The following is a 20,996-nucleotide window of genomic DNA, read 5'->3' as shown; positions in this document are numbered from 1 at the left end:
CAGCATGGCAAAATACAAGTCAGTAATGCTTCAATAAAGAATATGGATGGACCACCCAAACTCCACGCATTCCGAGGGCGCTGCGCATCCAGCGTATCTGGAGCAGTCCAGGGTGTCTAGTATTATCGCCTGCAACGTTATTTTGTTGGCTGTCATCACTGTCGCTGTCGCTGTGCGCCTGTTTGTACGATATCAATATTTCAAGGTTCGTTCTGATGACGGTAAGTCATACTACTCTGCTCGATCACCAACTCATAGGCTTGCTGGGCTAATCCCTGCCAGTTCTTTGCTTCACAAGCTGGGTATGGTCACGTATACCACGATAAGTGCTGTGTACATATGCTGATTGAGAATCGACAGGTTTTCACATTTGTCCTGTGTTTTGTCGCAATGTGGAGTATGACAGCTGATCCCCGGTCTCGCCTGATTCTAACATGGACTCAGTGACTAGATATGGCTATGGAAGACATTTTGAACTGATCGCGCAGCATCCGTCCACCATCTCCATGTTTCTCAAGGTAAGTTCCTCACTCGTCCGCAGGGACCTCCCGTTGACATCTGGTAGCTTGTATTTGTTTCGAAATTAGTTTATATAATTGCTCTGAACACGATCAAGATGTCGTTCTGCGTCTTGTACATGCACATATTTGTGCCCTCGCGGGTCCTCAAATCATTGTGCATCGCCTTGATTGTACTGCTGATTATGGAGTGCATTGAAGAGATGATCGTGGTCATTCTACAATGCCGACCTGTCCAGAAGGCATGGGATGCAACAGGCAGCATCCACGGTCAATGTCTGAATATCACCGCATTCTACTATGCCAGCTTCGGCATCAAGTTAGCGACGGACATAGCAATCTTCGTTCTACCAATTCCTCCCTTGCTCCGGCTCAGAGTCAGCGGACCCCAGAAGTTCGTTGTAGTCCTAATGTTCGCACTGGGGCTGCTGTATGGAGACCCTTTTGAATTGCTTCAAAGCCTTTACTGACCAGATCATCCAGGGTCTGCGTGACGAGCATCATTCGCGTGACTTATATCCAAAACTTCGATCCAGATCATACATGTAAATCCTCTCACTCCTTGGGAGAGTTTCCACTAACCAACCACATCAGGGATCCTAGTTGCTCCCCTCAACTGGTCAGCGGTAGAAATCTGCGTGGCAATATTTATATCCTGCCTACCCTCAGTCAAGACTTTGATTTCGCTCCATTGGCCCACAGCCAGCCGCAATCGCAGCCACGCCAGCACAAGCACCAGGGACAGCAACATCGATTCTCTGTCCACGCGTATTCGCACCTTTTTCCTGGGTAGATGTAAAGAGGCAGATCAGGAGCATCGGCATATGTCACCTAACGGATTTACATGTGACGATATTCCTCTTCCCGAGACCCATGTGCGCGCGGTAAAGAGCGCTTTTCGGTAATGTTGCTGGGGCAGCTATGACAATGTGGCCTCAGTTGTGCTGCCATAGTAAGTACAGCGCAGGAACCGAATTACCAGGACTTTACAACGTCAAACCTGTACAAGTTCGTCAACGAAATATCCTCCAAACCACTGCGTGACGGTGCTTTGCTCTGGGTAGTTTCTGGATGAGCACTGGTCTCTTGTATCATCTAGTGGTATGTGACCCCAGTCCTGAAGGGGCGTGCAGATTAGCTAATAGCTGACAGGCAACTGGAGCTCCTCAATATCAACATGAGTAGGTTATCCTCTTAATAGGAGTGAGTCGTGTATGATATCAACCTAGCGAAGGATCGTACAGGTGAACTACCAACTCATGACGCTTATTGGCGCATCATTAGCCGGACTTCGCGCAGCGGACATTTTACCCCTCTTCTGAAACCAGATTTCTCCTCCTGGTCAAGGAAATCCCCTGGAGACACCGGTGACTGGAGGTCATCATCATGATGCCGCTGCGAATAATTACACTGGAAAGCCATGCTCTTCGAGTCAAAGTCCTTATTGACAAATATGGGGCAGCTTTCCTACAAGAGGTGCTCCCTCTTCCCGGCACTTCGCCGAACCCCGTGTCCAAAAATTTCAGTGACTCGTATGCGCCCTTGGTAGAGGTGCGGCTGGCCGGAGAAGGAACAGAAAGAAACAAATCCTCGAAGAGCCTTGTCGGAAGCTATGTCGGTGCTCGTCTGCGATATCAGTCTCATGAGTTCGATAACGGCGCAGACACCCAGACACTCCATATTCGACTAAAAGACGGTATATCCGGGGCGCTCGTGACCTCGCACCTCACCATTTACGAGGGATTCCCCGTGCTACGTGCAACGGCTAGCGTTCGAAACGATGGCGACAAAGACCTCTTCGTGACGCAGCTCACGTCGCTAGTTCTCGGTGGGCTATCGGCGGGTTCGGAGAGATGGTGGCACGAGTACAAACTCTCCGTACCGAACAACTCGTGGTTCCGAGAAGCTCAGTGGGTTGAACATGATTTGCCCAGTCTTGGAATTGATGATTACGGTGTCTACGGACGGCCTGAGTATCATTGGGGAACGCTGGGGCACTATTCGGTGTCGAACCGCTGCACCTTTTCCACGGAAGGACATCTTCCCATGGGACTTCTGAAGCGTGTGGACAACAGAGATACCTGGCTCTGGCAGGTGGAGAACAATGGCTCGTGGCGATGGGAGATAGGCGACTGGAAGGACAGCATTTATCTGGCTGCTGGTGGACCGGTAGAGACCGAGCATGACTGGAGGGAGAGGCTCGCCCCGGGAACCGAGTTTACGACCGTGCCTGTAGCTCTGTGCCACGTCCAGGACGACCATGAAAAGGCTTTTGCAGCAATGACCCGGTACAGACGCCGGATAAGGCGTCAGCATCGAGACCATGTCCGACTACCGATCATCTTCAATGATTACATGAACTGCTTGATGGGCGACCCTACTGAGGAGAAAATATTGGCGCATGTAAATCCTGTAGTCAAAGCAGGGGCGGAGTACTTTGTGATTGACGCTGGCTGGTATGCCGACGACTCCGGTCGGTGGGACGATGTTGGGCTGTGGGAGCCATCTCAGAAGAGGTTTCCATCGGGATTCAAAAGCCTCCTGAGTCAGATCCGGGATAAAGGACTGATACCGGGGCTTTGGATTGAGCCTGAAGTCATTGGAGTCCGCAGTGTTGTGGCCAACCAGCTGCCAAACGAAGCGTTCTTCCAGCGAGATGGGCATCGCGTCGTGGAGAAGAATCGATATCAACTTGATTACCGCCATCCTGCCGTTCGAGAACACATGAGCGCCGTCATCCATCGTCTTGCTACCGAAGATGGCGTTGGGTACTTCAAGTTCGACTATAACATCGATGTCACCCAAGGGACAGACATCGACTGCTCAAGTCCTGGCTCCGGCCAGCTGGAGCATAACCGCGCTTATCTGCGCTGGGTAAATGAATTGCACGATCTCTCCCCCGGCCTCGTGGTCGAAAACTGCTCCAGCGGTGCCCAGCGAATGGATTACGCCATGTTGGCGGTCCACGCTCTCCAGTCGTCGAGCGACCAGCAAGATCCAGACCGCTACCCGGCCATTGCATCGGCTCTCCCTACCGCTGTTGCTCCAGAACAAGGAGCAATATGGGCCTACCCGCAGCCGGCATGGGATGATGAGCTCAATGCGATGACAGTGGTTAATAGTCTCCTGGGCCGCATCCATCTAAGCGGACGTTTAGATCTTCTCCAGCGGGAGCAGTTTGATTTGGTCAAAGAGGGCATGGACGTCTATAGAGCTATACGGGCCGATTTGCCCACTGGAACCGCATTTTGGCCTCTGGGTCTTCCACAGTGGCATGATGATTGGTTCTCACTCGGTATTGCTGTGAAGAAGCGCGATGACAATGCTCATGAGCGTTATTACCTTTCCATTTGGAGACGAGGTGGTCCCGAGTCCATTGACCTGCCCATCAGAGGACTCTGTGGTAGGGCTGTTAGCAGCGAGATTCTTTATCCTACCATGCTTCCCGCGACGATCAAATGGGTGTCTAACCCGGGTTTATTGAAAGTCACCATCCCGTCCGAATTGGGGGCTCGGTTTGTCAAGCTGACAGCGGAGTAATTTGGTGACTCTGGATCAAGAATGGAGAGACGTGCGGCATAGGCAGTGCGAGCTCTATATACTGGTGAAGAGTTTAGGGGGATCAAGCTGGTTTAAGCGGGATCATTATTCGAAAAGTTGAAACTGAACGAGAAGATCGACGCAGAGTCCGATGTCACAGAGAGGGCATCGTGGCTGGCTCCTTTGCCGATGACAGCCCAGAAGAAGCAGTTGTAGGATTGGGGTTGCGGTATCATATTGAATCTTATTTATCATCCTCTGACCTCCACTAGCTATCTGGCTCCATGGAGGAGAGTTCTAATTGATATGGCGCAGGAATACTCTTTGTTAAATATTGAGTGATTCAACAGAGCTATCACGCTACACAATCTACAATTCTATGACCCGGGGAAAGGCCACGGGAAGACCGTGCAGACCTACTTCTTAGTAGAAGCTCAAGGCTTGATAGTATCACACTGTCAAATAATGGGATGCAATTTAGGACTAGTCTTGCCTATAATGAATTCCGGGATAATCGACGCAGTAAGGAAAAGCTCACAAATCTCACAAAGCTCAGGGGATCAGAACCCCAAGGGATAGCATCCTCAAAAAAGATGAAAGTAAAAGAAGCACTAAATCACAAGCTCAGTCACTAATCAACGGAAGTCCTCAGGCTACCACCATGTGCCTGATCCCCCTTCACATCCACTCTTCCTTGACGCCGGCGAGAAATTCCCGAATGGCCGCCTGGTCACTGTGGATGTGCAGCGTCTGCTTGCCTTCCACAAAGGTGACAGGAGCACACTGACCGTCAGGCATGTACTTGTAGAAGCGCACGTAGGGCCCGATTGCGATTAGCCCATAGATGGCGCTCTTCCGGTCGTCAGGAACACTCTGCAGCGAACGACGGAGGTCCTGCTTCAGAAAGTGCTCGTTTCCCTCCCAGGAGAAAGCCGAGCCGTCAGCTGGGGCTGCCGCGAAGTTGACCTGAAGAAAGTGGACGCCCGTATTGAAACCCTGAGTGCGTACGACGGAGCCTAGGCCCAAGTCACCATGAGTATTCAGGTCAAGATTGATACAGTAGTCAGTGCCTTGGAAGGGGAACTCGGCATACCCGTTAGTGGGGAAGAACCTCACCAGGATGTTCTTCCACATTTCGGCCACCCCTCTCATGCTGGCGGGGCGCAGGGAGAGGTGGCTAACAACCGTGACCAATTCAGGGACGTTGAGGGACTAGATCAGTTGGTTAGTATATTGCATAGTTCGGGTATGGGGAGGATTGGACTTACCATCATTTTCGCAGAAAGATGCCCGGTCGACAGGAAGTTCGAAAATTAGACCAGAATCAATTAAGCGTAGGGAGATCAGTTGATCGAGGAGGAAATCGCTCTGAAAACAGAGATAGTTGTAGGAGAAAAAGAATCTTGCCATCACTGGTAGATGACTGACTTTTATATGTGTTTTCCAGGGAGACGTTCAAGGTTCCAACTTGTTGTCTCAAGTTCGCAAACCAAGACAATGCCATTGTTTCCAAACATCGTGTTGGATCTGAGACTTGGCGGATGAGACAATAGAACAAGGAGATGAAGCTATTGTTTCTCCAATCCTTGTTCCTTGTCTGAGACCATCGTGGAAATTCAGTGGAGAGTTGTATTTTGTCTATACCAGCTGTCCTCGTGTCAGATACTGAGTAAGACAACCAGATGTGTTAGTCTTTCTTCAACATCGGAGAGGAGCTCCATGTGTTCTAACTCCTGAAGATAGTGAAGATCTGAACCGCTCAAGCCAGTGCGGGTACCTTGATAGAGTGTGGCAAAAAGCTTGCTATAATCTCTACAGTATCTTGGATAGTAATAATGTTCATCACTGAAGTAATCGTATTCATCGGTTAAGAGGCCAATAACAGCCAGAACCACAGAGTTCCGACTTCTGATGACAATCTTAGGGAAACACCTTGATCCATCCTTAGCCTAGTCCGCATTCCACAAGGGAGTCACCGAGAAGCCTTTGACACCTGTCGAAAACGTCAAGCAAGTGCCCTGGTTGTCCTGTGTGAAGGTCGCAACCGGGTCACTTGTACAATCTTCATCGGAGAACCCTATAATCTCCCAGCCTTGGTTGTTCACCGAGTTGCCGCATGCCCAGGAGTAATCTACCCCGAGGTTGAGATAGAAGCAGCTTGTTGGGCGGTTCAGCGTGATGGTCCCTCCATATATGGCGCACGAGTTGTTTTGTGTTGACACCTCAAGCTCCACCTCAAAGTCCGAGGGAACGGAATACGAGGAATCCGCTGGGACAGAGGTGATGGCTCCAGTGAGGTTTGAAAGGAGGTGCCCGTCGTAGTTGGCGATATGTTCCTCTGCAAAGATATCAGAGGGATAAAATAACACCTGTCTGAGGGCCTTACCTAGATTCAATGTTGTGGTGCTGTACGGGGACGCTGAGCCTTTGCAGGAGCACTGCAAAGTTGATCCGCTGTTGGTGAGCGAGCAGTCCTTGCAGGAATTCCAGTAAGCTCCGCTGCGAGTCTGTCAGTAGGTACGGGTCCACAGACAAGGGATGGACGTACTCGATGGCCCACTGTACATGTGTTAGTCTTGGTCAGAGAAAATAAGCAATGATGACAGTTGAGCACTCACCTCGAGCACAGCATTACTGTTGGCAATCTTGTTCGGCAGATAGACACTGCTAGTGATGCTGTCATTGCCGTCATCCTTGGGACAGGTTGCAACTAGCCAACTTTCGTTGAGATAGATATCAGAACACTCTTCACTGTATCCCTGGGCAAGGACAAGTGATGCACTTAGGGCAGTCAGCAAAGCAAGGGCTGTGCCGTGCATGGTGACAGATTGCTTCTTGGGAAGGGAAAGAGTAAGACCGGAGGTGGTCCTTCACCTTTATATCCGCACTCTTCACCAATTAATCAAGCACTGGCCATAGGTCAACGATGTTGGTCAGCGATTGATAAGCTCTAAAGCATACAGTCCATCCAACTCCGAGCATTCAAAGTTGATCCTGAGTGGTGGCACGGACTTTCGCCAGATCCTTTGGATGCTTATACCCACATGCTAAGCAGTTATGACCCCGCTTATTATTATTGCTCGGCTGAAAAACTCCGAAGTCAGGAGCCTAGACGTGACAGACTCTTCTGCAGCTATGCTCAATCATGCCATGATTCCTTGCGCTAGTCCAGTCGAGTGATTCCTTTTCCTCGAAGCCGCGTCATCAAGCTTGGCTGTCAGCATAAGCTTAATTAACGTCCTTCGGGACAAACTTGCCTTTTTCCTTGCGCACTCGCTAATATTTTTGACAACGAACCAATGGCCCTGGATTAATCCATCACACAGGGACGCTATTGACTAGTGGTACCTCAATTGCGGCTGAACGGCTGCAAGTTGCAATCCTTAAACCTAGCATCAACTATTAGCCATTACTTTGACGTAATGAGCTATATTCCATTAAATATTGATAACTTAAATGTTCAACCGCCAGATGCATGTTGAGCGGGGAGTGAAGCTGGTTGGCTGGGTGTTTATACCACAGTACTACTAGTACTGCCAGCAGTAAAGCAGCAGACGACCGCAGGAGGAGACCCATCACTGTACCGGAAGTGTAAAGGGCTTAAGAGTAATCTAATATTAATTGATAATTTTCTTTGTTTATCTTCTTTCATAAATATTCTTAAGCCTCAATTATCTAACTAGATAGGTAAAGATACTTGATATAATTATGGATTTATAACACTACTACTAGTACTACAGAAGAAGCAGTAAGAGTAAATATGTCTGTCTAAACTTAACAGGATTAACTCGTTACGAACTAGTTGAAAGCCTCTAAAAGTTATCCTTATTATATATAAGAAGAGGTAGCCCGCCATCATAGTAGAAATCATTGTCATCCAAACCTAGAAGTAGTTAGGCCATGGCTGTGGGAGGTTGCGTGGACGCATGTCCACCATTGGAGTGTGTAGACTCGCGCTGGGCCCACAGATTAACCACCTCGAGACCGATGGCGAAGAAAGTGAAGATGCTGAATATGCAGGTCAGCTAAGGAGGCATGAGGTATAGAACAGTCACTTACAAGGCAAGGAAGATAAACGACTCATTAGCTTTCTTAATGGCGCAGTTGGCACCTGGGGGTGCATTAACAGCACAATCATGCCAGTTGTAGTCTTGGGCTGCAAAGACAAATGCAGTCAACCAGCTGCACTAAATGTTAATGCGTAGTTATCCCCGAATGTCCCAAGAGCAACACATACAGATAAGAGAAGATGATGTCGATGGGCAAGACGAACATGCTTAGTTTATTAGGGATAAACGGCGAGACAAACCCTGGAAGAAAGAAAGCCACAGAAATTGTTGACTAAATAAATCAGCTCAGATACAATGCACAGAGAGAATAAGATGATTGTTTGCGTACAATGACTTCCCAGTAGATGGTATGCTCTCCCTTGGGCCAGTTATGGATGAAGTAGGATGTGATACCCATGACAATGACTGCACTAGACCATTGCATAAAGCGAGTGAGAAGAACGATGGGACGAGTGACTGTCGTCGACAGCATGATGGCTGCAGTCCAAGTGAATCGAGAAAATTATGATGGAGCAAGGCTATGCAGATAGGCAGCTGGCGAACTGGTATCGCGATATTTCCAATAGTTATTCAAAACTAGTTCCTAGATGACGGGGGGATGTCAAAAAAGACATATCTTCTTATGTCCTACTCATCCAATTGTGAAGCAATTATGACATACACTGTCATTAAGACCTCCGTCACTCTTCAACCCTACATGGTGTGGATCTCCGTCATATCTACCCCATCTGCTTGTCAGACTGACGTTGAAAAGTGGTCCTATCTGCCAAAGCACTGTATTTTCGCGTGCCGGCATTTTCTTCATTGCGGCAGAAAGCCAAACTTACAGGGCTATTAAGGCGACCTTAGCCTGGGAGCACTCGGCAGCCAATTTGCAACTCAGCCCCGGGAAATCCGAGTTCCTTTGATGCTAGACAGTAATTACAGGACCGGTAGGTGTGGTAATCGTTACATTTCCAAATGGTAATATAATTGAACAGAGATACATGCACATTATGACTTTCCATTGGAATGAGCCCACAACCTCTTGATGACTGCCAATTTGTGTATCTTCTTGTGGTAAAAAATATTCCTCATTTTAGTGAAAAGATATTTCCCGGGAGGCGCTTGATTCTGCGATCTCTTGCATGACTGACAATGTAATATCAAATATTCGTTGCGGGACCGTGGTTTGAATCCCACTTTCTGGCGGCATAGAGGGCAACCGTTCCCTCTACGACTTACCCAGTCAGTTATACATGGTGAGTGAAAGTAGTGATCGCACGCGAGCTGGCTGTATGGTGAGCCTGGCTCGAGGTCTTCCAGACAGAAAAGACAAGTTTTAGGTAGTGTCTTCGAATGTTGTCAGTAAACGGGCCAAGGCAGAATACATGCCTAACAATCAACGAAGTTGCTCACCATATTGTGTGGACTGTCGATGGCGGCGTATATGTTTTCTGTCATTTCCCGATATACGTCAAATACAAAACCTCTTGATTAAAGGTGGTGGAGTCCCAAGCGGTGCAGCTCAGGCAAATATAAGATGAACCCTTGTCCTAGCTGATAACACCGTCGTTGTGGCAAAAACCGGTGATGGGATGACATTACATAGTAGAGATGTCAGTTCTTCTCAAGCTGTCATAATCAGATAGTTAAGCCGCCGTGTCTACCTCCCTGCATGGTGGGTTCGCTGTACTTTATTTGTACAATTGCAGGGCAACGATGGCTTCATTTGACAAGATAAGAGTTACTGTGGGTCCATGGGGCTTCATAATAATGCTCCATGCCTGAACCCAGCTTTTGCAGGGCAGCTGTTCGCGCCCCGGCTCACCCAGTCACCAATGCAGGGTGATGAAATAATGACTGGACGTCAACTGGCTGCCGGATGGGTTCAGTCTGAAGTCTTCCAGACAGGACAGATACATTTCTGGTAGGTTCTGGACTCCGTCAGTGATAATCGAAGAGGAGCAAGGTAATAGTAAGTGTAGGCAACATGTTCACCTAGTGCTGCATGATTAGTGATGTGGAACTAGCACTTATTTTCTCCACTATTTTTGCCGGGATATCCGCTGCAATTGCCGAGTTGCATGGGTAATTTAACTCATGTTGACCATGAACATGAACATGGACAACAACCTGCTGTGGCAAAATCAGGGTGCATATGTCTGCCGCTCTGTTTGTCCGGCCATGGCCTTGTTTGTTGATGGCTCGAACTAATCACACAGAACCACCTTCGGGACCAGTCCGGATCAGCAGTGGAATAGGCGGAGACATCATGGGAACAAGCTTTGGTGTAAAGCCACTGCTTGTTTTTTATCCACAAAGAAGTACACCATCCGCTAGGTCCTAGTTCAACTGGCGAATTGGATGCGCTCAATTTAAATGATATGGTTCGTGTGGATGTTGTATGACTGACGTTATGTCTGGTTAAGCTTTTTCCTTCATGGAAAAGAAGGTTAAGGACGCCACTCGGTGATATGACAATCCATCCGACGCACAAAAGGAAAAAAGAAAAAGCTTAGCTTGACCTAGGGGGTCCAAATCTCATCCATGGTGATCATCACCATAACACAGCTTCAGGAACGCCCCTGACCTTTCAGGATTCTCGCGCATACTTCCAATGCGCCCCTCACTGTCAAACTGACCACTGGCGACAAGGTATAATGGCTCTACGCTAAGAAAGACTTGAGTAATTGTACAAGAAGGTTGGAAGGGGGGCACAAAAACCAGCACAGTTGCGCCCCAGTATCAGCGGACCTCACAGTAGGGCTTCTCTCTGTTGCCTGAACTGGCTCTCCTCATCATCACTGTACGGTAGCTGGCACTGGTCGTCGGATTGTGTCTGAGGAATGTCCCAGTCCACCTGCTTTATTTTCCTTCTCGGCCGCATCACCGCCGTGGTCACCTTCGCGATACTCATACTCAACCCATGCACCGCAACGGAGGCCAACACTGTGAAGCAAACAATAGGCCAAACCAGCTCTAACGCTTGAGGGGCATCATCATCTACGTGGTCGCTCCGCAGCCGTGTCGTCTCAGACGAAAGGCCTGTTTTAATCCTGGCTCTAGCTTCCACAGCCAGGAAGAGAGCACCGACGCCTATAGGGCCGAAATGCCCGGAAAAGAGCGCTTCCTTATAGGTCCAGATATCAGGAATCCACCTCTGCAGCGCAACCACGAAGGGGAGTCGGCGCGATAGTCGGACAATAAGCACAAAGGCGATCATCCTCCACGGTCCTAATCTCGGGTTATTCGTCAGATCAGACCAGGGGACAATCGCACCAAAGTAGGCAAACGTCATCAGGCTTAGGCTGATGTTGACAAAGGCTGCAATGACAGGATCCACACCACTGGCTTCTTCGAGCCGTATCTGATGCGCGTACTTGACGCCTGCACTGAAGACGACGAGGAAGTCGTCCATTCCGAGCGTGCTGGAAAACCCCAGGCAAAAGATGACCAGCGTCAACGGGAATGGAGCGACGAGGTTGTCTGTGATCATTCCGTGCTTGTACAGGAACTGGAGAAGCTTGCTTGCTCCCCAGCCCAGAGTCGTCCCGATAAGCAAACTAGCCAAGCACTGATAGGCGATCGTGACAGTCAAGTATTCTCGTAGGGCCGCACTGGTTGTCTGGTGCTTCAGAATCGAGAGTCCAAGATAGAGAAATGGAAAGGAGGCGCCGATATTTTGCGACACTTACCTTCTGTGACTAAGCTCGTTCTGCTTCTCCTCGCCAGGACAGCGGAGGAAGGAAGCAGATTACTTGTACATGCAGCTTCCGCGGGACCTGCCTCCCACGGGCAGTATCTGAGTGATGCCAAGATCAGCGAACCACCACCACTCCTTCTGACAAAAAGAGGCGTAGTCACACAACGGAAACTGTGGCAAGAGGCGGTAGAGAAATGGGAGGTTATCCAGCCGGGTATAATGGAAAATTTGTCGTAGAGCGATGACCGATCCACCAAGCCAGTGTCTCACTAAAGTATGCGCTCGTTGATCCACCAAAGAACGCTTAGGCCTTCATGCGTCTTTCTTGAGCTTCTTACGCACATCATTGAAAAATGTATGGTGATAATGAATTTTGCTTTGACAGTCTGCTGAGAAGAGAGCCTGCGACTGAATGCAACAATGGAGATGTCCAGTTGAGCTGTGGAGCGACTAGCTCGCTGAACACTAATATTGCTGCGTGGGGAATTACAGAGACAATAGGTGTCTGAGAGTGTAGCAACATCCGCAAGTGCGTGCTGTGACCTTGAATGGAATGGCCAGGACAAGCCAATTGGCTAAACGGAAAGTGAGTATTTGAAGAGATAACAGAAGCTATGTCTGGGAAAGCATTCAGGTTTAAGCTTGCTTCCTATCAGGTTTTTGTTGTATCTGGATGCGGGTATATTGGAAGCTTATCTGGTGGATACTGGATAGATGACACTGTTATTGCTGCATTTGCCTTGCTCCACACGTGTCAGAATTGTCTAGATTTACATTTCCGGAAGGGTTTCCGCCGGCCTTGCAAGAATGCATCCCAAAAGCCAACGACCTTTGATAAGCTATTACTTAAATAACAGAACACTTGTTCCTCACTGTTGGTACTAGAATTCCTAGAAATGCTCTCTTAGTTCATCTTGACCTATCCTTTTGTTTGTTCTATCTGCGTGACTTGACCAATTGATGTTTTCTCCATGGGAAGGCATGTTGACAATGGGATTTGACGACTATGCTGTTGACGAAGAACCATCTCAAAATGTCGACTACCTCTCTAATGAATGGAAATTTGAAGACATCTGGGTGACCAGACGGTATATCCGCAGACGGGAAAGGGACGACAGGAGAAGAACAAGGCTTGAAAACGCGTTATGGAGGTCATGGGCGAAATTAAACCACCAGTTAAATACTATACCAGCTACATTGCTGAACTGGTAAGTGGTGCTTTTTCCCACCTATTTCAATAAAACAAGCCTATTTAAGATACAACAATGCAGACGTCTCACAGCTGCCAGGGAGAAAGATAGTGATGTTACTTGGCTTTACGGTCCATGGAAGGGCCAGATTGGATCTCTGAAATCCTCTCCTCGCAACTCCAAAAATCGGCCGCACACACCAGCTTTCAAAACTAGGATATCCAAAATCTTGCATTCACATCCTTTACATTCTTTTATATGGCTAGATAGGCATCGACAATCTGCGAAACCATATGCAGCGGGGCCTGGCCGACAACCTGCAGCAGTGCATCACTCTGTATATGCCATTTCTCAGGCACACAAGCTAAAGGCAGCCTTCCAATACATGATCGATCTTCCCAGAACAATTGCCAATCCTTTCTTTCCATCCAGCAATCACCAGCATCGGGTCCGTTTCAACGAGGAAGTCCAGCAGTGTGTTGTCAAAGAAACAAGCCTGGTAATTAACCAGTGGTCTGACACAGACAGGGACACCCTGGACAGATTACGGGTAGACAGGACACCGCCCATCGCGGGAGAATACCCTTCCATGACTTGTGCCACAGGGACAGTGCTTGTTTTCAACAAGACAATCGCGCCTTTGCCTTCAACTACGCTTAAGTCGAGTGGGGAGATTGCCGAGATACCTTGGAGTGCGGCAACAAGCTACCTGGAAGAGCTATAATAGATGGTCTGGTCAAACTATCCTAGAGTAAAATCTAAGATTATCTCTCTGTTTCCGCAGGGCTTGTACCGCAATAGCAAATGATGAATTCAAATTCCAAGTGGCAGTAGTATCAGCTTGACACGCATTATCATGATGTGGGTAAACGAATGCGCGGCTGCGGCGGGATATACAGACTCCTGGTATGCTGACATTCTGTACTTATGTTACCTCAAAAATAACAGGCTGAGAGGCTCGTTGATTGCATGTGGCATTGGCATGCCAAATTCTGTTTAGAGTTGTTAAGACGCATTCCGTATCTTAGAGTTGCATAACTGAACTGCGGAAATCAGAACCAACCCATAATGAACTTGTGGTAGTGTGGCTTCGGTGCCTAGCCTAGGGAACCGCGCTGGGTTATGCATGAAGTTTGGTTGATCAGGATAAGCCTGTCTGCGATTGGGAGCTTGGTGGTTTGTTTTCCTTGGATGAGATTTTCGGATCGCTTTGGAGAGGCTGCCTTGTACGTGTATATATTCTACACATGATCACCTTAGGGCATCGTGGAGTGGATCCAGCGCGGGCCCCGGAACCCGGTGCGAGCTGAAATAGGTGTCGGCCCAGGCGAAGTATTGTCCATAGTTGACGGTGAAGTACATATGGTGTAATGGGTGGTGCGCGGGGCTGTTGATGGATTTCTCCGTCCAATGGCCCAAAATCATGTTGTCGTCGTGAATTAGGATGGTCCAGACCTGGACTGCAAGGAAGAGAACGATGTACAGATATCACTGCATGAGGCAAATGAGGGATGAAGACGCTTTAGAGAGTTAGAAAGGATGGCCATGGAGGATCGCCGCAACAGGGGACTGGGATACTCACTGGTATAGCAGAGACTGCACACAAGGGTACTTGGATCGCAATGACTGGTTGAATCTATGATAATTTTGATAGATTATGCAACAGCCCTCGACTAACTTCAACTCATGATAACTTGGAGTGATCTGTAATCCGGTAGACTTCCTAACCCACACTAATAAATCAGGCTAAATTAAAACAGCATTTAATCACGGCATGTTCTCAATAGCGATAAATTGCTCCTATGACGAGTTCTTTGCCTGTGCTCCATCAGCTAACACTAGTCTCTTGAATTGTAGCTTCTTACATTCCAGCACATACGACCACAGGGTGTGGAAAACAGGGCTTCCCGTCCGCTCAGCCGTACTTAAGCCACACGCCGGCCGGTTAGTAGTTGGGTGGGTGACCACCAGCGAATCCCCGCTGTTGTATGTTGGATTCCATCCAATCTTTTTGATTCGTTGGGTTTAGCGCCCTCGCCGCTTTTCTTCACCCTGTTCACCCCTCTTCACCTGAAGCTGACCTGAACCGCCGGAACCTGAATATTCTTCACTCAGTCACCCCGCACAATCCCTGCTTGGCTGACGTGCCCTCTTCCAGCGTTCCCTATGTTTGTCACGTGCCATTGATCACTTTCGGAGCATACGGACTCTCCTAGCCGTCTGCCCTGGGGTTCGACCTCGCTTAGTCATCAATCATGGAAGCTAGTTTCATAGATAGTTTGGCAGTCTCGGCCATCTAAGATAACCAAGCATCCATCGCTTCCACATTCATATCACTTCATGAAAAGCAAAAACGGAAGCGTACAGCCCCAAGATCTTTTATTGCTACTGGGGGTGTTCTGACAGGATCCGAAGGTCAGCAACTTGCTCAAGAAGCCATGCAGGCAATGGACTTGGTGGAATCAGTTCCCAGAAAGCGTGCGCCACCACGATGCAGTAACTGCCATCAAATTGGTCTCACCTAGTTCTGTAATGAACGTCCGGACTAGACTCAAATCTCTCTGAGCACGATTAAGGACACCTTCTGCGGTTTCGATGCGACTGTCGTCGGAGCCTATAAGTCTCTCTTGTGGGATAAAAGAGAAGTTCACTTGGGCAAACTCCGCAGTTTCCCAATCTATTTTGCTGAGTGCTCAGCGTCGTTCAAGGAAATGGGAGGCGCCATAGGCTAGTGCAATAAAAAGCAAACTACCTATCGATATGCAAGCCAATGATCTCCACTGAAAGTCCCATCCACATCAGTAGACCAGCCCCACTTCGCTCTTCTATCCAAAGACCTCCTCGTGTAATAAGTACCTGATCGGCACGGAAGCGGATGTCAAGAGCAGGGATTCCACTCTCACGTAGCTCTTGTTCAGACTCAATCGTGTGGGACCTAGGATAAACTCTGAACAAACCATGCTCAGGCCCAACACCATTTCGAATGGGTCTCCATATGGAGATGCCATCACGACCGAATGGCACACGATCTTGACCATGGTTGGAGAACCATGAAATATCTTACAACTACGCAATAAAATGAAAGCCTTTTCTCAAACATAAAAGATTGTATTATCTACTAGGGCAGCTGGTTCTAATATGACCAATTTGATGGCAGTTACTGCATCGTGGTGGCGCACGCTTTCTAGGAATCGGATCCTCTAAGCCCATTCTCTGTATTGCTTCTTGAGCAAGTTGTTGACCGTCAGACCCTGTCAGAACGCCCCCAGTAGCAATAAAAAATCTGGGGGCTGTACGCTTCCGCTTTTGCTTTTCATAAAGGATGGTTGATGCTCTGGGCATTCTAAGTGCCTACTCTTTTATCACCATACAGCCTGGGAATCGCTCTATAACCCTACATCGCCTGGTCCACCTGGCAACCCGAAATTGGATAAAGAAGGAAAAGCAGTTTTCACTCTACATAAGAAAAGCAGCAGACCGATTGAGTGAGACCTTCCCTGATAATGACTATACCAACCGACAGCTTTGGAGGGAATACTTGCCCCACGCCTTATTTTTATTGGGTGAGAATGAGTTTAAAAAACAACAAGAGCAGTATATCGACTTCATACGGAAAGTAGGAACCTGCTTGGATAGTGATGGGAGGTACAATGAAGCAGAAAAACTGTTAGTGCAGGCAATGGAGACCTTGAAACAAGTGCTAGGGCCAGAGCATCCTTCTACTCTGACCAGCATGGACAACCTTGCATCAACATACTGGAACCAAGGACGATGGAGGGAAGCAGAGGAGCTACAGATACAGGTTGTGGAGACATCAAAACAGGTACTGGGGCTAGAACATCCCTCTACTCTGACCAGCATGGATAACCTTGCCTTAACAAACCGGAATCAAGGGCAATGGAAGGAAGCAGAAGAATTGCAAGTGCAAGTACTGGAGATACGCAAACAGGTGCTGGGCCAGGACCACCCAGACACTTTGAAGAGTATGGATAGCTTGGCATCCACAGTTCTACGCCAGGGACGGGTTGATGAGGCAGAAAAGCTGCTGGTACATGTGGTAGATGCTCAAGAGCAGGTGCTGGGCCCAGCACACCCGGGCACTCTAGCGAGCAAGGGTGAGCTAGCATCCGCGTATATGCGCCAGGGACGGCTTGATGAGGCAGAAAGGATGTTGATACATGTATCAGAGGCGCGTAAGCGAGCGAGCGGACCTGATCACTCTCAAATGCAAACCCCTCCAGCCGGAGCAGCATCTATGTCTGAAAACCAGGAATCGTCAACGCGACAGGCAGAGTCTACCTTTGGAGGTACGACTCTGGTGGAGACTCAAGATGAACTTACGCTTGAAATAGAGCTATCACTTCCGTTGGATCAACGCGCCTCAGATGCAATTGAAGATGAAGACTGCATATCCGTGGAATCAAATGACGATGATATCGCCTCGCAAACTGCGACGAAAAGAACCGAGCCAGAGATCTTAGCTGCCCGATATTTCGGATTATTTTTGGCAGTTAGAAGAGTTACGCCCATTGCATGAAAAAGCCCTCAAGAAATTAGGAGTGAACCGCTTTCGGGAGAATTACCGCAGAATCCTCAAGTTCTATGTCTTGAAACTGCGCAATGAAGCGTGCAGTGCTGTTGAAAAAGACATCGTTAGGGTACTAAAATCTCGCTTGAACCGTATCAGCATAGCGGAGCGGATATTGTCTCTTATTCAAGAGGAGAAAGAGAATAGCGCAAAGCCGTTGGATGAGTTGATTTCTCAGCCGGTCGAAACACAATCACTTGAAGCCTGGGCAAGCAATGCATACGGACAGCCAACTACAGATACTACATTCAACACTGAATTCGAAGGTTATGAGCATCCTAGTGACGAAGACGACAACGAAGACACTGAAGATAGTGACCGTCTTGAAGAGTTACAGTTTCCTAACTTGACCCATGCCGACAGTTTCTTGCGTCGAAGTTTACCATTTCAAACCCTGGTTCTCGAACTTAGGCTATTAGTTCTACCGGCATCATTGAGGGAAATTTTGGAGTCCATTCCAAAATGTTCAATCCACATCTCTCATACAGATGACACGTCACTTACGAACGTAGCTAAGGCGTCAATTGAGGATTACACTGGCTTCGAGTGGGATTGGTGGCCTCTGATGCCTCGAGTACCCAAATTATCAAAAGGTAGACTGCGACTTCAATGGACAGTGAGTAAATGCCTCAATTAATCATGGCGTTAAGTCGGGTTCCTGACGGTTTATAGTTTTGTGGACAAACGCTGTACAGAGAAATAACCCAAGAAGATGCCGATTCCATACGGTGTATTCTAGAAAACATTGACGACCACCCATCCAAATGCTTTTGTTGTGAGACAGAAGCTCATTGTGTAAATTGGACAACCTCGGTTTTTCATCGGGGATGGCGTTATGTTCTGGGCATATTGAATTGGAAAGTCCGAAGACGTGCGTCAGCTGGAACCTCGCCATCTGTCGCACATCAACGCTATACCCCAGGAAATGCAGTACCTCTCAGTTCATCCTCAGTCAGTGCGTCTAGTTCAAAAGTCACACCAAGTTCACCAAATCTTTCTGGGCCTGGCAATCCAAATATTCAAGAGCACGGTGGAGGGTCAAGTAATACCTGCACCACTCGGCACGGAGATCCTTACTGGGTGGTCTTCGGTATCAAATATATGGACGGCTTCGATGAGATCGAGAATATTGAGATATTCAATAATATCAGCGACTCATTTTTCTTCAGAGAATTGAAGCTGAGATATGCCAAGCACCGATGCTTTTTCCAACGCTGGTTCTCTCCATTCCGTTTTCGTTATTGCAAGTTTGTCCAGGTAGCGCTTCCCTCCAACAAATCTAGATTTTGCTAACTTTACTAGTTTGAAATAATCAATTCTGACCAAGTTTACTGCAGCGGTGAAGCTCTACCCGATGACCATGGTTATACCAGTCATTATGAGTACAGCCCTAGACCTCCGGGAGCGAAGAATCCACTAATTAAGCGAGATCTTTTTTCTATCTTACTTAAAGCATGTGACCCTGCGTGTCCGTGGGCTGGTCTTCCATTCTTCTTACACAAGTGTCATCCGCTTCCGCCAAATTACCATCGATGGCAGCGTATCCCAAGGAAGAGGGGTGACTCATTCGACACAAGACTTAGCCAACCTGGGGAAATCGCGTTTGGACTGGAAGCTGACTATGCACTATCCTTCGCAATCCTCTTTGTTTATCACGCCCTTCTCTTATCTTTGGCATTCGGGTTCTGGGTCTACTGGCTGAACAAGCATCCGAACGATCTGCAAAATGCTTCGGTTCCAAGCTTTACTGTTCTAGCACTTATTGGGGCATTCTGGGGTCTTGTTGGACGACGAATTGGTGTTCATTGACACCCTCACCGCACTCATCGCTATAATGATAGACGTATCATCTCATCTAGTATATGGCGCATGTAATACTTTTTTATACTTCGCATCATTAGTCCTCTTTTGATCCAGCTCCAAACAAAACGGATCCATGTCATAACGGAGTTAATCTTGCACCTGTTAATGGCAATAACGGCTTAGTAGTATTTTCTTATCATAGGCTGTGAAATTAATCAGCTAAACTTGTATGTAACGGACAAAAGGATTGAACTGCTAGGATGAGTAAGTCGGTGCCTGCCAAGATGTCTTATTTGCATACTAACTAGTGCTCTTGGCTTAGGGTCTGGAACTAGTTTTGAAGAGTCCAGTGTAGGCAGAGCGGTTGTGCAAGGCTATGTACTGTAAGATTAGGAAGTAAGGCTGTTTAAATTACAAAGCGTATCCAACAGTGCCAAGAAGCCTTAGTTATTTACAAGCCAACTAACTGTATACGGGCTAGTGCCAGTAAGTTAGGGTTTGGGAAAGAGTCTAGATGAGTCTGGGGTAGGCAGGGTGGTTGTGCAAGCCACTGTATAAAGGCGAACCAGACTTGACTCAAAAGACGACCGCAACAGACAGAGAATCGCACGATTTGAGGTTGCATATCGATATTTGTGGTTGTGGTTGAGGTTGTGTACCGAGCGGAAGCTAAGGACGGCCCGATGGCGGTTCCGCCCGAGGGGATTCCCGACCCCGAACCCACAAACACGCAAGGGACAGCAATTTTCTCGCTAGAAAATTTCCAACTCTCTCTTCCCCCCAGTCAGTCGACTCGCCGCAGAAAGCGACCAAGAAATAGCTCTGAACCACAGGCGACCCCAGTCACGAACCCCGAGTTCGCTTCCTCCGGGGACAGCAGCGGAAGGGTCACGAACCAGGAACTTCGGAAGCTGATCGACAGCTTCAAGGAAATCATCACCCACCAGACCAATGTCATCGAGATTCAAGAGATCAGAACCGAAGAGCAGACGTTGCAAGAGCAAAATAAAAGACTACAGGAAGAAATTCAAGCCCTCCAGGCGCGGATCGATGCCCAGACAAACGACCCCCAAACTAGGACATGGGCGCAAATTACAGCCAGCGCACCCGCGCTAGGCCCCAAACAAAGAATCCCACAGCCCTGAAAGGAACTAAACTGCGTCCGAATCAGCACTGCACGACCTGCCAATGATAACGACAACAAAAACTACAACATCTTCACAAGATATCTACCCACAGATGCCACTAACGCCCACATCAGATCCGCCCTACTGAACGCAGAATCCACCAAGGATGTCCAGGTGGCGGGTATTGGCACCACAAAGACGGGATATGTGATCAGGTTCAGGGATGCTCAGTCAGCTGAGACGGCCCGGAGTAACCCTGAGTGGCTAGAGGAGCTAGGTAACAACACTAAGCTGGTGAAGCCTCGGTTTGGCATCGTTGTCCACCGCGTCCCAACAGAAGACTTCGACCTAGACAGATATAAGAAACAGGGAGTAGAGAAGATCCTTGAGGAGAATGACCTGACTGACAAAGGGTTCCAAATTAAAGACATTACGTGGCTGAAGAAGAAAGACAGGCCGCTGGGGAGGTCTGCAT

The 20,996-nt window shown here is 48.3% G+C and overlaps 7 protein-coding genes across 7 annotated transcripts; 3 read left to right on the top strand and 4 right to left on the bottom strand.

Moving 5' to 3' along the window:
- Positions 1-46: 46 nt before the first annotated feature.
- CDV56_104407 (putative integral membrane protein) lies at positions 47-988 on the top strand (the record flags this gene model as incomplete). The annotated part of the gene is made up of 5 exons (XM_026758026.1): positions 47-221; positions 283-302; positions 361-397; positions 445-518; positions 566-988. The coding sequence occupies 5 exons, from the start codon at positions 47-49 to the stop codon at positions 986-988; spliced, it is 729 nt and encodes a 242-aa protein (XP_026618480.1).
- A 916-nt stretch (positions 989-1,904) lies between these two features.
- On the top strand, positions 1,905-4,058 carry CDV56_104105 (putative Melibiase subfamily; the record flags this gene model as incomplete). Its single annotated transcript, XM_026757724.1, has 1 exon — positions 1,905-4,058. The coding sequence occupies one exon, from the start codon at positions 1,905-1,907 to the stop codon at positions 4,056-4,058; it is 2,154 nt and encodes a 717-aa protein (XP_026618479.1).
- A 678-nt stretch (positions 4,059-4,736) lies between these two features.
- On the bottom strand, positions 4,737-5,332 carry CDV56_103969 (uncharacterized protein; the record flags this gene model as incomplete). The annotated part of the gene is made up of 2 exons (XM_026757588.1): positions 4,737-5,270; positions 5,327-5,332. 2 exons carry the CDS (start codon positions 5,330-5,332, stop codon positions 4,737-4,739), a joined length of 540 nt encoding a protein of 179 aa, XP_026618478.1.
- Positions 5,333-6,007: 675 nt separating this feature from the next.
- On the bottom strand, positions 6,008-6,877 carry CDV56_103831 (CVNH domain-containing protein; the record flags this gene model as incomplete). Its single annotated transcript, XM_026757450.1, has 3 exons — positions 6,008-6,557; positions 6,607-6,617; positions 6,677-6,877. The coding sequence occupies 3 exons, from the start codon at positions 6,875-6,877 to the stop codon at positions 6,008-6,010; spliced, it is 762 nt and encodes a 253-aa protein (XP_026618477.1).
- Positions 6,878-7,951: 1,074 nt separating this feature from the next.
- On the bottom strand, positions 7,952-8,600 carry CDV56_103641 (MARVEL domain-containing protein; the record flags this gene model as incomplete). Its single annotated transcript, XM_026757260.1, has 4 exons — positions 7,952-8,066; positions 8,118-8,240; positions 8,296-8,399; positions 8,457-8,600. The coding sequence occupies 4 exons, from the start codon at positions 8,598-8,600 to the stop codon at positions 7,952-7,954; spliced, it is 486 nt and encodes a 161-aa protein (XP_026618476.1).
- Positions 8,601-10,865: 2,265 nt separating this feature from the next.
- CDV56_103331 (uncharacterized protein) lies at positions 10,866-11,606 on the bottom strand (the record flags this gene model as incomplete). Its single annotated transcript, XM_026756950.1, has 1 exon — positions 10,866-11,606. The coding sequence occupies one exon, from the start codon at positions 11,604-11,606 to the stop codon at positions 10,866-10,868; it is 741 nt and encodes a 246-aa protein (XP_026618475.1).
- A 5,076-nt stretch (positions 11,607-16,682) lies between these two features.
- Positions 16,683-17,540, top strand: CDV56_102619 (uncharacterized protein; the record flags this gene model as incomplete). Its single annotated transcript, XM_026756238.1, has 1 exon — positions 16,683-17,540. The coding sequence occupies one exon, from the start codon at positions 16,683-16,685 to the stop codon at positions 17,538-17,540; it is 858 nt and encodes a 285-aa protein (XP_026618474.1).
- Between the last annotated feature and the right edge of the window lie 3,456 nt (positions 17,541-20,996).

Source organism: Aspergillus thermomutatus, assembly GCF_002237265.1.
Source record: "Aspergillus thermomutatus strain HMR AF 39 chromosome Unknown NODE_7, whole genome shotgun sequence".
Classification (NCBI taxonomy): Eukaryota; Fungi; Ascomycota; class Eurotiomycetes; order Eurotiales; family Aspergillaceae; genus Aspergillus; species Aspergillus thermomutatus.
The sequence above is the reverse complement of the archived record's forward strand: the minus strand, read 5'-3'. Positions and strand labels throughout refer to the sequence as shown.